This window comes from Phoenix dactylifera, chromosome 17 (genome assembly GCF_051530095.1).
Source record: "Phoenix dactylifera cultivar Ajwa chromosome 17, Ajwa_hap1_PhDact_Kaust_v1.1, whole genome shotgun sequence".
In the NCBI taxonomy this organism is placed as follows: domain Eukaryota; kingdom Viridiplantae; phylum Streptophyta; class Magnoliopsida; order Arecales; family Arecaceae; genus Phoenix; species Phoenix dactylifera.
The window spans coordinates 18,642,744-18,658,029 of NC_143206.1; the positions used below are offsets into that span (position 1 = coordinate 18,642,744).

At 36.8% G+C, this 15,286-nt stretch overlaps 1 protein-coding gene across 2 annotated transcripts; it reads right to left on the reverse strand.

Moving 5' to 3' along the window:
• Window positions 1-942: 942 nt before the first annotated feature.
• On the reverse strand, window positions 943-13,940 carry LOC103720013 (arginine biosynthesis protein ArgJ family). 2 transcript variants are annotated; one of them, XM_088713458.2, is made up of 17 exons: window positions 13,426-13,940; window positions 13,214-13,342; window positions 12,561-12,684; window positions 12,173-12,246; window positions 11,906-11,950; window positions 11,727-11,777; window positions 11,570-11,638; window positions 11,271-11,329; window positions 7,601-7,670; window positions 7,348-7,428; window positions 7,168-7,258; window positions 6,340-6,458; window positions 3,786-3,848; window positions 3,467-3,544; window positions 3,174-3,319; window positions 1,699-1,769; window positions 943-1,183 (listed from the first exon to the last, which is right to left on the reverse strand). In XM_088713458.2, exons 1-17 carry the CDS (start codon window positions 13,483-13,485, stop codon window positions 1,101-1,103), a joined length of 1,413 nt encoding a protein of 470 aa, XP_088569584.2. In that variant the 5' UTR covers window positions 13,486-13,940; the 3' UTR covers window positions 943-1,100. The 2 variants fall into 2 exon arrangements, with proteins under 2 accessions (XP_088569584.2, XP_008807747.3); XM_008809525.6 differs by having other exon boundaries at window positions 6,340-6,462; window positions 7,172-7,258; window positions 13,426-13,899.
• Between the last annotated feature and the right edge of the window lie 1,346 nt (window positions 13,941-15,286).

Sequence of the window (15,286 nt, forward strand, 5' to 3'; positions counted from 1 at the left end):
ATGGAATTGTCTGAAATAATAGTTTGATCCTCTGCTACCCGTTGCAAACGGTGAACAATCGAACTCATGAAATAAAGATGCTAAAGATCTAGTCGATCCTAGTTATGGTGCTAAAATTGGAATTGGACAAGACACGGTCTAAGGTCGAGGGGTATTTGTTATCTTAGTCATCCAGAAATCTATGTATCATCGACCATGGCTGTGGGAAGTCAGTCCTGATGTATGTGCCAGTGTCTGAAGCGGTATGTTTCCTGTGTCGGAGTTTGCATGGAAGAAGAGATCATCACGACTGTAGAGGGGCCTTGATGACAAGCGAATTGGTCCGGTTCTCTTTTAATTTTTACTGCCTGCCGGAAGGGCCCTGGAGGTTTTGTCAGCTGTTGTAAGTGGGACGGCTGTCTGCAGATGGCATCTGCGATCGCTGATGGAAATGCTGCTTTGATGACTGTAGATATACATGGCATGAATAACCAACGATTGCTAACCAAGGCTGGTGCGACCAGCAAGTTGATCGCAGTCTTTCACCATTGAGGACAATGGAGGACGTGATTCATCATTTACCAGCGTCCCAAGATTACAAAATTTTAGTTCACAAATCTCCATGAACTGTTGACAGATCCTGACCTTAAACTCCCTTTTGGAAACCAGTTGTTCCATTATCGCACGTCTGTTTGTCCTTTTCGATGAACCTTTGTTTACACCACTCTAGAGAATCCCTTCAGATGGTTAGAGTAGGAAAACCTGCGAAGTTTTTATATTACAGCTAAAAAGAAAGTTTCGATGGTTTAAAATAGTGATTTATACCACGGAGTTACCACATATCATCCTGAAATTTGGGTTGCAACATGGGTTAAACCGTTGCAACCTGAACCACCCGTGGTTTGCTGCTGCACTTAAATGTAGTAAACTACTAGGTCCTTCTCGCGTATCTATTGGAATAACTTGAACTAATGGGTGCTTTTATCGATTCCCAGTAATTCGGTTTCATAAGGAGGAGAATTTTCTACCTCTGTTCATGTTTCTGCTTGTTGGTAGCATTTCTCCAGTTTAGAATTAAAAAGTCAATCCAATGCAAACAAGAGCAAATGCAGTCTTCAGTCTTATGTAGTATATTCTGCATTTATTTTGACATAATCGTAACTTAAATCACAGCCCCATGCTTTTCCGCTTCCTTGGCCAGTTCCTGTAATATCAAAAAATTGTCATTAGCAAAAGTGTTTTGAGAAGGAAATATAAGCTCAAAATGAAAGAAAAGGATTATATACAACGAATCAACAAAATGACAAGGAGGCCTATTAATCATAAAGGACTTTTTCTAGCAAAGGGATGCAGCAGCTCTGGCACTACATAATGGGTATCAACTTGACTGGTTGATCATGTTGTCCAAAAATGTAAATTTTGTCATTTTATTTGGTTCAGGCTGTCAAAGTAGTTGCTGTCTATGCAGCAAAGAAAACAATGTTTGCAGTAGTCAAAAAGAGAGGACAAAGTCGACCTTCAAGTTTCAACTCAGATAAAAAATGTCTAAGATAATCCACAGGTGAAGAACTACAGTTTGAAAGAGATGCTATAATGTTTGCATGGCCAAGAATAGCATTTATTTTAATTTCACATGCCATGTGGAACTGCACATACTGAACATAATATACTCGATGTGATTGTGCAGCAGGCACAGTTTGAAAGAGTTTAAAAGCTTACCAACAGACACATGGATTTCAATAGTCCCATGGGCCTCTCCAGCCAGCCTGAGATAATTACTAGCCACAGCCCTGAGAAAAAGAAAAGCTTTGAGGCTTAAGAAAACTGATGTAGAAGATCTTAATAAATGAGTGATGAATAATGATTAAAAAGAAAATCTGTGCAATATATAATGATAAGATGCAACAGAATCCAGGTTATGTATGATATTTATCATTCATGTGCCAGTTTTTGCAACACAATATTCAAGGGAAAATAATGCAGAAGCATCCAAGGCTTTAACATAATATTGAAGAGGGAAAAAGGTGATATGATGCCCCAGGCAAATATATTTGGTTAGTCAAGATTTTTAGCTCCCTCCCTTCTGCCTTTACTCATCAATTATGATGCATGAAATTTATAACAAGATGCTCAGAGGGCTTTTTTTTTTGCAGCAGAAAAGTTACCAATTTGTTAGCAGACATTAAACATAAATGCAATAAAGGATCTGCTGTTGCTATTATTTTGTTTTGGTGCATAACAGACATGCCAATACTTTTTGTGTTGGTTCTGAATCATCCAAATCACAAATAGTTGAGGAAAAATTGCCATTAAGTTTCATGATGTGTTTGTGAGACACCACTCTTTCATCATTTTGTTCTGCTACTTTATGGTATCATAGTCGCACATTCTAGCCATGAAACTTTTTGATTCTACTCAGCTTCAGTGTTCTTTTCTGCTTGGGAGCAACTACTCAATATGACTGGCAATAGACCAAAGAAATAAATTCTTGAGAGAAGTTGAATTCATTACTAAAACATGTCTCTTAATCTCCTCAATATGGATGAATCTAATCCAAACAAATCCAAAACTTCCTCCTAGATCAAATGTTTATGATGTTCACAATTCTTGTATACCGTGTCTCAACAACTAGAGTTCCTTCTCTACTCAACCTGTCAACCACTATTTAACCACTAAACCACCAGAAGATATCTTTTCCCTACTTTAGCAGCCCAATTTCTTCTCCTCAAACTTATTGGTGCATATGCTTCATTAGATGTACTTCTCCACATAGCTTCTCACCTCACACCCCTAGTAATAAATATAAATCTGCAATTACAAGAAAATAAAAAAAGAATCTAATAAATTCACAATTCTTTTGCTGTGAAATGTTTTCGTTGAATTTCTTGTGCCACTAAATCGATACCAGCTGATAGTCTCATGCTATTATCTTCAATTCCCTCATGTCCCCTAAACTGTCAAAATGGATAAAATTATGGCATCACAAAAATGTCCACATCAGTTCTTTTCTCTTCATGCTATTGACTGTGCAGTCAACACAAATTCACGCAAAGAACTGCAATCAATTAAACCGTAGAAGACTAAAAGTGCTAATGATCTCATCTTGTGGAGAGTTGCTCAACAGAAGGCGCAAATTATGCTAACGGCCAAAATGAAATTCTCATTCTGAATATGATATCAAGCTTTTCTCAAACCTGTCAAATGGAAGTGGCTGGCCATTGTTCATTAGTGGAATATCTCCAAGGGATATGTGAAGCTCATTTGGATTGAAACGGACACCTGCGTAGCCAACAGCACATGCAATGCGACCCCAATTTGGATCTCTACCATATACAGCAGCCTAAGTGGAAATTATAGATCTTCAATTAATGTTTTAAAATAGCTAAAATAACAGTGCAACAATTACTGGCAACAAAATATAATCTAGTTGTAAGCTCACTCCCTTTAAAATCAAGAAGTGAAAAACGCCTTAACATAGAAGACGTACTTTTACAAGTGAAGAAGATGCTACCGAGCGAGCAATCTTTGCTGCTTCTGCCTCATTATTTGCACCAGTCACAGAAACCTATGGACCATTCAATTTTGTCTGTATAAAGTGATTGCTGTTTCTATTTTTTATCGAACATTTTGAAAGAAACCAATCGAAATGAATTACATGCATCAAATCATAAACAAGTATGAAAGAGAGCCAACTGGGCTATGTTTATAATATCATGCAGCTTTCATCCATCTTTTCGAAATCATAGTGCTAATACATTATATATAAATGTGCTAATTATAAATGGATTTCTGTCATTGCATGAAACCTCAATTAAGCATGTCGCACCCTCACCATCCCATGCTATTGATTTTGCAAGACCTTGCATCACCTGGAAAGGAAATAAGAGTTCCATACCATTAGATAAGTAATAGCTGCATATTCTGCATATGAAATAAAATAAATTTAATTGCAAAAGCAAGAACAAATGCAACAGAACATCAATTAGCACTTATAGACTGAAACAACAAAAGGAATTATAAGACAACAAACCCATGGTACCATTTAATTCCAATGGGCATTATAACAGAAATACACACATAAATGGGTGCCTCGTCAAGAAACTAGATGAACAACTTACAGCCTGTTGGACATCAATATGTAATTCAATGTAAGCAGACTTTTTCGCCTAAATTTTAGTTTTATTCTCTCAATAAACTAAGTTTTTTAGACTAACAAATTTATAATTGGCTTATTTTGCAGCTTGTGATAAACATATGGAAGTTAGTTTTCTTTAAAATATATAATACTTATCTTGCCTCAAGAAACAATCACTAAATCCTCCTTGTACAGGGATACTCAAGCAAATTCTCATAGAGCAAGATGATTTGTAAAAGTAAAAAAAGGGTTTTCCACTGGACTCATTTTTATGATTTCTTCCCTCATATTGTGCCATAGAGATGCTCTAAGAAGTGGAATATGGAATGCTATCTCCCCCACCATCATGTTTACTAGTATAAAATGTGTCTAGATCAATTGAGCATTAGATGCTTAGCAATCATGCAAATCAAGGTACTTTTCCTATTTTTCTCATAGCTGGTGACTTCATTTCATGTTGCTTTATTAGGTGCACAAGTGGAGGAATGAAGTTTAAGACATCACACATGGAATTCATATCATGCAATCATATGGTTTTACAAGATAGTTAGGGTGCAAATTATATTTTTAAAAATCAAAACTGTGGGAGCAAGGAGGGCCCATTAAAATGAGCAAAGTAGACATAGGGATGTTGAGATGGACGCATGTTAGTGGTAGGACTTAGGAGGGATAGAATCGTGACACTACTTAAAAGGAAGGTTAAATTTGGCAACAGAAGAGAATAAAGTAATAAAAAAATAAATTGTCTAGTCCCAATGTGGTTAGGCCACAGATGGCCACAATGAGGTGAAATCTTGAGTATGTGTTAGGGAATGGAAAAGAGCAAGACAAATGAAGGTAAAAACAGACACACGAGATTTACAGACCATCAATATGTCATACATGATTCTGGATTGGAACTAATAGAAAATTCGAATCCACACAGGAGAGAGCTTGATGGGAAATGAAGCCAGTTGGATTTGCATGGATAACAAAATCTTTATGCAAGGACTCTTATTCCACTCATTCCAAACCTGTTTTCTTATACTGTTAATGAGTGTAATTTGACAAGCAAATGTCATAATGATGCAAAAATATAATTATCTGCTAATGGGGAGCTGCTGGCTCCCAAAGTATACTTGGATAGGTCATAGCATATGATGTAATAGATGAGCATGTGGTTATGTAAATATGGTGCAATACAATTTGTAGTAGGCATCTTCAACACCAACAAAAACCCACTTCTCCAAACATTTACAGTGCATCATAGACCGGTTTGCAAGTTTGCCTAGCAGTTACTGAAGACCAACGTGGTAAGAGATTTACAAAGGAATTTTTTTTTAGCTGCTTAGTTGATTGGAAAGATAACATTTGGGAGAAGTCTGCTTTTAAACAAAATTTTTTTGGCGATCTAATTCACAGTTAGAATATCACTTTGCAAAAGATTGAGTAGAAAATATGGGAGATTACCCTACTCAAATTGTGCTTGGTACTTTTGGATACTTCTGATAGATTCTAGTATATTTGCATCCTTATGTGTACTCTTTATCCTAGCAAACCCTTTTTTTTGGTAGGAAAAATGAGCCTGGTCTCGCAAACAATAAAATAGAAAAGAATAATAAGAAAACATGAAAATAAGGCTACATTGATATAATGAAATCCACTCTCATGAGATCGAACAATGCCTGTGGCCATCCATCAGTCACTAGGTTAGAAAACTTTAGTTACTAATGCATTACCATGTGGATGCTCAAGTAAAAATCAAATAGACCCTACTATATCTACATCTAAAAATTTACCTACATCCATATTTATATAAACACACTATATATGTATACACATATCAATAATGTGATTCCTTCTGCTACATGTTAAGTTTTGTTATGTCCATACCTTCTCACTTGTATGCAATTTCTAATTTTTGACCGGTCCACAGGTTTCTATTTGGCTTAAAGAGACAAAACTAAAACAACAAAAGTCTTGCTCTATCTATTGCAGAGGTGATATAGATATCTGAACGAGTTATTACAAAAAAATCACTTCAAGAAGACAATATTGAAATTATCATGCTTCGCACTCTCTATTTTGATAACAGTATCCAACAAAGGCACCGATTAATGTTTTAACCCATCAATCTCCACAGCTAAAATGAATACGAGTAAACAGGCAATTTAGTGTCAGTGTTATAATGCGATAGAACAAAGATCATCTTCATGTAAAAAAAAACAACAGCTAAGAAAACTCACTGCATCCAAGCATGCTTGTAGTTGAAGAGCTTCATAGCTATCAAGTGAAGAAATTTTGGCTGAGCCAGACATTCCACTAGCCAAAGCAATAACAGAATCATTGGTACTTGTATCTCCATCTACCTTCAACAAGACACCAGTCTACTGAGTTAGGTGCTAAACTAACACCAAATGCAAGAACACATCCACCAGACACCAATCCAATGATGGAATGGAATAAATGAAATAATATTTAGTTTCCATATTGATGATCGGGCTACAGCTACTTGGCTAAAGCTTAAGCACAAATTATAAAATCAACAGATAACAGAGACAGATCTATCTTTTTTTTGGTTTCCTTTTTGTTTTTCTCCCAAGAGAACAGAGCAGAGGGGAGAATAGATAGATGAATGAGGACAAAAATGGAAAGAAGAGATCTAGACAACAAGGATCCTGTCAAAACTAGCACAACATCGATTTGCAGAATGCAGGAAGTCAAGGACGGCAAGCCAATATAAGATTCATGCAACCAAATGGTAATAGACGAGTTCCAAAAATAAACACTATTTAACATCAACCATGAACATAGGCAGCTCAAAGTTACAAACTTCAACAAGGCACGAAGCACAGAACATTCCAGCAAGCCTGCATGCCAACTAAACAACACCCAATAAACCAAAAATTACTTGTCCAATATTCATTTGCTTCTTGTCCCATGAGACCATTTACTGCACAGTCAGTCTGCACTGATCAGATAGTTAAATCTAGAATTTTTTTATCAAAGTCCCCTTGATTGAAAAAGCTTTTGGAAGCTGATGCTGTATCCTGAGAAAATGAAAGCACCATTACTTACTGTTATTTGATTGAAACTTCTGTTCACTGACATTTGCACCATTTCTCTCCAAATATTGCTTGTCACAAGAGCATCGGTTGTTACCACCTATAACATCAATTAGTAACCATAGATTTCACTCAGGAGATGCATTGACATGGTAGGGAGAGAGAGACAGAGAAAGAGATGTGACATACACCAAGCATTGTTGCCATATTTGGATGAATCATACCAGAACCCTTTGCCATTCCCCCTATTCTTATTGGCACCCCTGCAACCTTATTCATTCAAAGAGTTTGATAGATGATCAAGCTAACTTGCACCAATTTTTGGAGCATAAATAACTGCAATGAACTTACTGCTTCCAAATCAGAATATTCTTCCACACTATCATAATAGTCAATAGTTAAATTATAATATTAAACTACGGAAGAAACCAGTAGTTCAAACCTCAGTTTCAACAGCTACACTCTTGCTTACAAGGTCAGTGGTAGTAATGGCTATAGCCGCAGACTCTGCTCTGCAGAGGTAGAGAGACAATGTAAGCTAAAACTTTACCAGGAGAGCAAAATACCTGAGGCTAGAACATATTAAATATCTCAAACCATTACACAGGATGCCTCTTATAAATGCTTTAAGAAACCTTTTAGAAAACCTAATGGATAATCTGGGTCTGAAATGGTGAAACTTGTATTTTCCTTTTTTTTCGGCTAGAACTTCTATTACCTGTTACCCAAGCAATTAATATACTTATATTGCACATTATGAAAGTCTTATTGTTTCTGTCACACCCCAAATCTGGGACATAACACAACCATACTACCAAGCGGTACAACCCACGATAACACGAAGCCAAACATTTCATTTAACTTCCAAATTCATTTCAAACGGAATATAATAAATAAAAGTTTAATTTCATTATCCTTTAAATGCAACCAATACTGGTTTAGAACGTCTAAATCCAAACATAAATACCAAACCCATAATTCTCAATATTCAGAAAATCATTGACTACAAAAATATAGTCAATTTAGAATACTAAAATTCTTCTACAAAATTGTCAAACTTGCTAGCATGAAACACCAAGCATGTACCATCCTTCGTTCCTATCAATTCTATTCGTCTGAAATGAGAAAAAATAAAAATAGAAATATATGAAAAACACAGCTTAGTAAGTAAATCTTTCACTACTTTACCGGATCAAGCATAAGTTTTTACATGAAACAATAAATCATTTAGAGAAGATAACTACCATTAAAAAAATATTTCATAATAACAGTATAATGCCTATAGTCATATCTTTCTTAAAATAAAATTTTTTAAGTCATATTTTCTTAAATCATACATGAATAAGACTCTGTTTGGAGGAGCTGTTGGCAGTAGAGCTGTTGGAAGTGGAGCTGTCTGAAGTAGAGCTGTTATAAAAAGCTGTTTGTTGTTTGATAACTATATTTTTAAAGTGCTGTGGCACTTTAACATATGTTTGGTAAACAAACTGAGAAAGTACTTTTATATGATAAAATTACCATAAAGGACATTGCATAGTATTATACAATAGAGCATGATAAAACATAATATATATTAATACATAATATACGATATAGTATAATATTACTGTAATATAAAATATTATTATTATAATATAGTAATATGATATTGCATAGCATAGCATAATGGTAATATAATTATTAGAGTAAATTAATTTTCTATAATATAACATAATATTAAATTATTTAATATAACATATTAATGTATTATGATATAATGTAATATATATTATATTTATAGTATAATACAATAATAAAGGTATAAAATATTATAATTATTAGTATTAATTAATTTCTCATAATATAAAATAATATTAAATTATTTAAAATAACATATTAATGTATTATGATATAAGGTAATATAATATAATATGTATAGTATAATACAATAATAAAGGTATAAAATAATATATTATTAGTATAAATTAATTTTTCATAATATAACATAATATTAAATTATTTAAGATTACATATTAATGTATTATGATATAATGTAATATAATAATATACTTATAGTATAATACAACAATAAATAACCATTTATCTGTTTAATAGATTATCTCTTTACTTAACTATTTGCAATGGCGACAAATTCACTGTACTTATCAATATCATAAGGATCAGATTATTTGCCACTCACTCATTATTTTTCTTTATATTTATTTATTTATACGTTCATTCGTATATATATTTTTATTTATGCATTTATTTATTTATTATTTTATCCATTGAAATATATTTATTTATTATCTAATTTATTTATTCATTCATTCATTCATTTATATAAATATTTATTTATGCATTTATTTATTTATTTATTCTTTTCTTTTCTTTTCTTTTATTTTATTTTATTTCCTTTTCTTCTTTTATTTCCTTTTCTTTTTTTCTTCTCTTCTTCTCCTTCCTTCCTCTGCCCCCTTCTCCGTAGCACCGGAAGGGGGCCGGGCCGCGGCGGCCGCCGGAGGGGGCCGGGCCGTGGCCGGCGGCAGTCTCGGTGGCCGACGGCGCCGGAGGGGGTGCGGCACTACGGCGGCGGGGGAGAGGGACGGGGTGCAGCGGCGGGAGAGAGGGAGGGGGTGCGGCGGCGGGGGAGAGGGAGGGGGTGCGGCGGCGGGGGAGAGGGAGGCACTGCAGCTGCGGCGGGGGAGAGGGAGGGGGTGCGGCGGCGGGGCACTGCAGCGGCGGGGGAGAGGGAGGGGGTGCGGCAGCGGGGGAGAGGGAGGCACTGCAGCGGCGGCGGGGGAGAGGGAGGCACAGCAGCGGCAGCGGCGGCGGCGGTGCGGGGGGAGGGGTGGGGGTGCTGGTGGGTTGGGAGGTGGGTTGGGAGAGGAACAAGGCGGGGGGGGAGGGGGGGTTTTGGGGCGGGTCGGTTGGGAGAGGAACAGGCGATACGACGAGGTTTTGGGGGGAGGAATTTTTTTTTTACATGGGGGTATTTTGGTCAAAAAGACAGCTTTCCGAAAAAGCTGAAAACAGCATTTTCGGAAAGCTCCAAATTAGAGCTTCCCCCCAAAAGCTGTTTTCAGCTTCCCGCAAAAGCTGAAACAGCTTTTCAAAAAATTTACCAAACACCATTTTTTAGCTAAAAGTACTTTTGGAGAGCCAGAAAGTGCTTTTTGGCCCTCCAAAAGCTCCCCCCAACAGGGCCTAAATTGCTGAAAGACTATAAAGAGTTTGTAGTCCATAATTAAATTTTAATAGTAGAATAATCATGAAATTATTTTTTTCATAACAAAATATAAATTTCATAAATATGGAGTTCATAGTTCATAAATAGTGCTTAATGATAAAATAATCATGAAATCATTATTTCACAATAAATCATGAGTTTCATAATATTGTATGCTTGATCCTTGATTTTAAGCAAACATGTTATCATCAACATTTAATATTATTTTTGTATTTTCATAATACTAGAAAATAGGTGAAAATTTGAAGACTAATAAAGGATGCTTGGGTTACTTACCTCTTCCGTCTTAGACCTTCAAACTTCACTAGGCGAACCTACTAAACCTATTTAAAACTATTAAGAGTAAGATTAATTCCCATTCAATAACTTTAATAGATTGAAATAAGACAAAGAAAATGGTTGGCCGAATGACGGTGGCCAGGTTAGGTCAGGTCTAAGCAACTCAATCAATGAATCATAGGGTATAGACTCAATTAGGGCCAAAGTTGTTTGATAGGGTTCATCATCAATGGGTTCCAGGGACACTTAACAAGGCCGGAGTGATCGATCCAGTAGGCGGCCCAGGCACTAGGACAATTTAGAGCCTCTTTGCGAGGCCGGTCTAGCGAACTGGGCCTTGGCCAGGCCATCAAAGTTTCACTGATGGCTTTTGGCATTTCTTATAGTTTCTTCATAGCACAAACTGAGATGTTGTTGTGATTCATGGACTCTTCTTTACATCCATAAATTTGTGAAACAACTATTTACGAAAGAGAAGCAAAAATTTAGAATATAAGGAAGCTTCTATATTCCAAAAGTTACAAAATAAAATTTTACTGGCAGGCTCAATTATCAGGAGGTGTGCTATTCAATCAAACATAAAAAGGAATACAGGGAGAAATACCCCTCAACAGTTGATGATAGTGAATTAACAAGTACTGGGAGTGAATTAAGAAGAGCCCCCTGCAGACATACAATCAAGCATTAATTGGAAGAAGACAGAAATTCAAGAGAAGCAGAAACTTGCTGAGCATTTTTTTTAAAAAAATGACAACATATATTTCAAGACAAGGCACAAATCAGATATTAGATTTTTTTTGAAAAGAATCGAAATAGTTGGATATAGAGACTTACAACATGAAGCTTTGCAGAAATTTCATAGAGAACTTTAAACATACACTTATCCTATATATGCTGCTGTACCTTCTTTATTCTTTGACCAATAACACCAGTGGATTGAATCAATACTGCTTCTGGTCTCACTTGGAGAAGCTGAAGCAGAAACATAACAAAATATCCGCAAAGCTCGTATAGTTAATATGAGGTACAGAAAGGATAGTTAATATAGTAAATGGAGAACCTCAGCAACAGCGCTTGCACATTCTACTGCATCCTGATAGCCTGCATCGCCCTGTGATATGCCAAACATTAATTTAGCCTCATTTGATGAACCCAGTTGTAGAAGTAAGATTTAATGTACAGAACAGCATTCTAATACATCAGTACATAGAAACTAACAAAACTGATGCATGCACTTACTGTAGCAGCGTTTGCTTGCCCAGCATTTACCAATACTGCACGTGCCTGGAAAATTTGCAAAATTGTGAACTTGATAAATTTTTATGAAGAAAGGAAAGTGGATCAGAATTGATTAATAACAATCATAAAGGAAACTATCAGAATCTGTCTTATCTGCCAGTTAGCCCTATTAACAAAAGAGGATCTTCCACCTCTTTGCTTCATATTAGCAAGCTCATCAACCAGCATATCAAATTAACTCAACCAACTGGAGTAGAAATCACATACCAATGTGGAAGTTTCAAGTACATGCCTACAGTAGACAACTGGTGCAGCTGCAACAATATTTGTAGTAAAAGTTCCTGAAACGATAGGGGCTTGCGATGATTAAAGCTTCTTCACTTGATCATTGATAGAAAAAGAATATTTTACTTGTTAACAGCGTTAGAAACTCAACATGAACACACAATTCTAGAACTTGCTAACAGTGACATGAGCAAACCTATAATTAGACAGACAGAACTAGCAATCTTAGCAAATAACAGCTGACAAAAAGAAGGATGTCTCCAGACATGACAGCCTATTTTAGTCCATAGACATGCAGATTTTTGTCATGCACCTTAATTTATTGCTAGGGTGGGAATGACATTGTAGCATAGTGAGGACTCCTACTAACCCGCAGCAACTGCATCCACATCACATGTCACCAGAGCCAGGTCAGGTTTCTGTCCTTTTGCCCGCAACCCACCATACATGCCTGCAGCTTTGAATCCTTTTGGAGAAGTAACACCACCAGGTACCTACAACTTAATTGAAGCTAGCATTAAGTAAAAGCTCATGATACACTTCACGAGACATCAGCTGCAATGGATTGACCATTACAGAATCTCCTCTTACAAAAAAGGTTTAGGCTTGTGAAGTTTCATAATTATTTGTGCTTTAGATGATGTTTCTGGCGATTAGCTACTTGAACATATATGGTTCGAGTAATTCAGTAGTCTTTCTTCCTCGTAGCCAGTAGCCTATTGCCAATGTCTCTGTCTCATTGATTAGACCTCAAGGCTCCGAGGAGAAAAAGAGTTTCGGCAAACCAACCAACCATTGTTTGTGCCATTGGTGGAAGCTGGAAGGAAACTCGGCATGACAAGGAACGACCAATGCAGAATTTTATTAAATGGAAAAAAAGATCGATAAGAGATCACCTGGAAAGCCGTTATGATCTCTTCCTAAGGATTACCCATAAGCTTCTGGGGTTTCGACCTTAGGGTCCAAGATTACTGTAAGGGGAGGATAAAAAGATCATCTCTTTCAAGAGGGGAAAGAACCTACCTGCTTCCATGGTCCATCGGGAAGAAGAATCGGCGACGCGGAAATGTATCCAGAGGCTGTATCAGTTTTCGAACAGATGACAGTGGAAACCCTAGCTTGACGCCAACAAGATCCATACAAGCTCCAGCTCTGAAATTAAGAATGTATATATATAAAAAAAGGCCATTGACAGCCGCGAAGAAATAAAAGAAGGAGATGCGGGATTATGTCACCTCTGAGCGACGGATTTCAGGAACTCGGGTGAAGATCGGGTGATTTAGGGCAAAAGCCATCTCAGGAGTCGTCGTTGGAGAAATAGAATTGGGGACGAGAGATCGTTCTTCGGGTTAAGAAGCCAAGACTCTCTTGTTCTCGTCGATCATCCCTTCTTGGCTTTCTTTGTGTTTAGCTTAGGAGCAAAGGCGAAGATGAGGAGAGGGACGACGGCTCTACAGTGATGAGAGTGACAACCAGAGTACTGGAGCGGAGAGTGGAGGGAGCCGGCGGCATATATTCCACTGTCTAGCTCTGCTTTGGGGAGCGGCGGAATAAAAGGGAATGCGACGCTGCAAGTTGTCCGGCGGAGACTGACCTGAAGTCCATATGTCCGATTTCCAATTACGACGCGACCCAAACGTTTGCACAAATGCGATCTTTCGAGCCGTGGTTTTCCAATTTTTTGCGCGCGGAATCAATGAATCAACCCTGGACATCACTCACTCTTCGCCGCCCATAAAAACAAAAAAACAAAGAAAATGTTTGGACACCGACTAATTATACAAAAAAATTCTGAATTATTTTAAAAAAATATTTTTTATAAATTTTAGTACAGTATGATTACACCATCGAATTTTTAAATTTGTCCAATTGAAACTTTGACCATGAATTTGGTCCGACTGTCATGACGAAATTGTCACGTGATAGCTTATTGAACTGCTTCTGATCATAATTATAATATTCTTTGAATTATTATAAATTTTTAAATTATTTTTATTTTTTTTGACTGGATGACTTCTAGTTGCTTTGGTATAATTTTAGTCCTTTTTTCCCTCCTCTGAATGGATGTCTATTTGTTAAAAAAAAGAAGAAAAAATCAGTGGCTTGAATTCATGAGCGTGTGTGTTACGGAGGGATCTAACTGCATTTTATTCTTGCAATAGAAGAATCGAAAGGCTGAAATCTTTTATGCGTGTCATATATAAACATGAGAATTGGTAAGACAAATTTGTCAACAATCCGATCTTCATGTATAATAGTCCAATCAAGATTAATAAATATATAACAAAGAACTGATATCATAATATTGCATCATAACATCATTCTTCAACCATCTCTCTTTTTTTATTTTTTTCATATTGGTTTCTTTGTTTTATTTCGTTTTTTGCTTTTCTCCGGGCTTGCAACGATGACATTTAGTTTAAAGGTTCTTCCTCATTTTATGCACTTATAGTAGATGACAACAAATTGAACCAAAAACCTTTTATAAGAGAGCAAAATCAAATGTGCTCTTATTTGCTCTGCACCAAAGTTTCAAATATTGGTAAGATAGTGGGGCATCCCACCGTTCAAGCATCGAGACGTGGCGAGTTAGAAAATAGACTGGGACAAGACGGGACATCCAACATCTTAGGTGCTGGGACATAGGACATTTTGTTTCATAAGATATTCTGGTTGGCCTAATCGCATGGTATTTAAAGTCTTGCTCTGTACCACTATGCTTGTTGCTCTTGTTGATTTCTTTTTCTTCTTCCTTCCGGCCACCATTGCCGGCGAGGCAACGGCCGACGGACCGCTACCCGTGGCCACCGTCGTCGGAGCTGGTCACCGTGGCTGTCACCCCCTCTAATCCGAAGAGGAAAGGGAGAGACGGCTCTCCCGAGAAGAAGAGAGGGTCTCTCTCTTCTTTCTCTCTCTCCTCTCTCTTTCTCTTTTCTCTCCCTTGTTAGATTTCCTCTCTCTTAATTTCTGGCCAAACATAATGATTGATCGAGGTTCACCCGTGCTATTGACAACCCAATCCAGACCTTGATTGAATCTGAACTGAGATTCTCTATCCATTGGTGCAATGTGATTTGGTGTACTTCATTTGGTCTG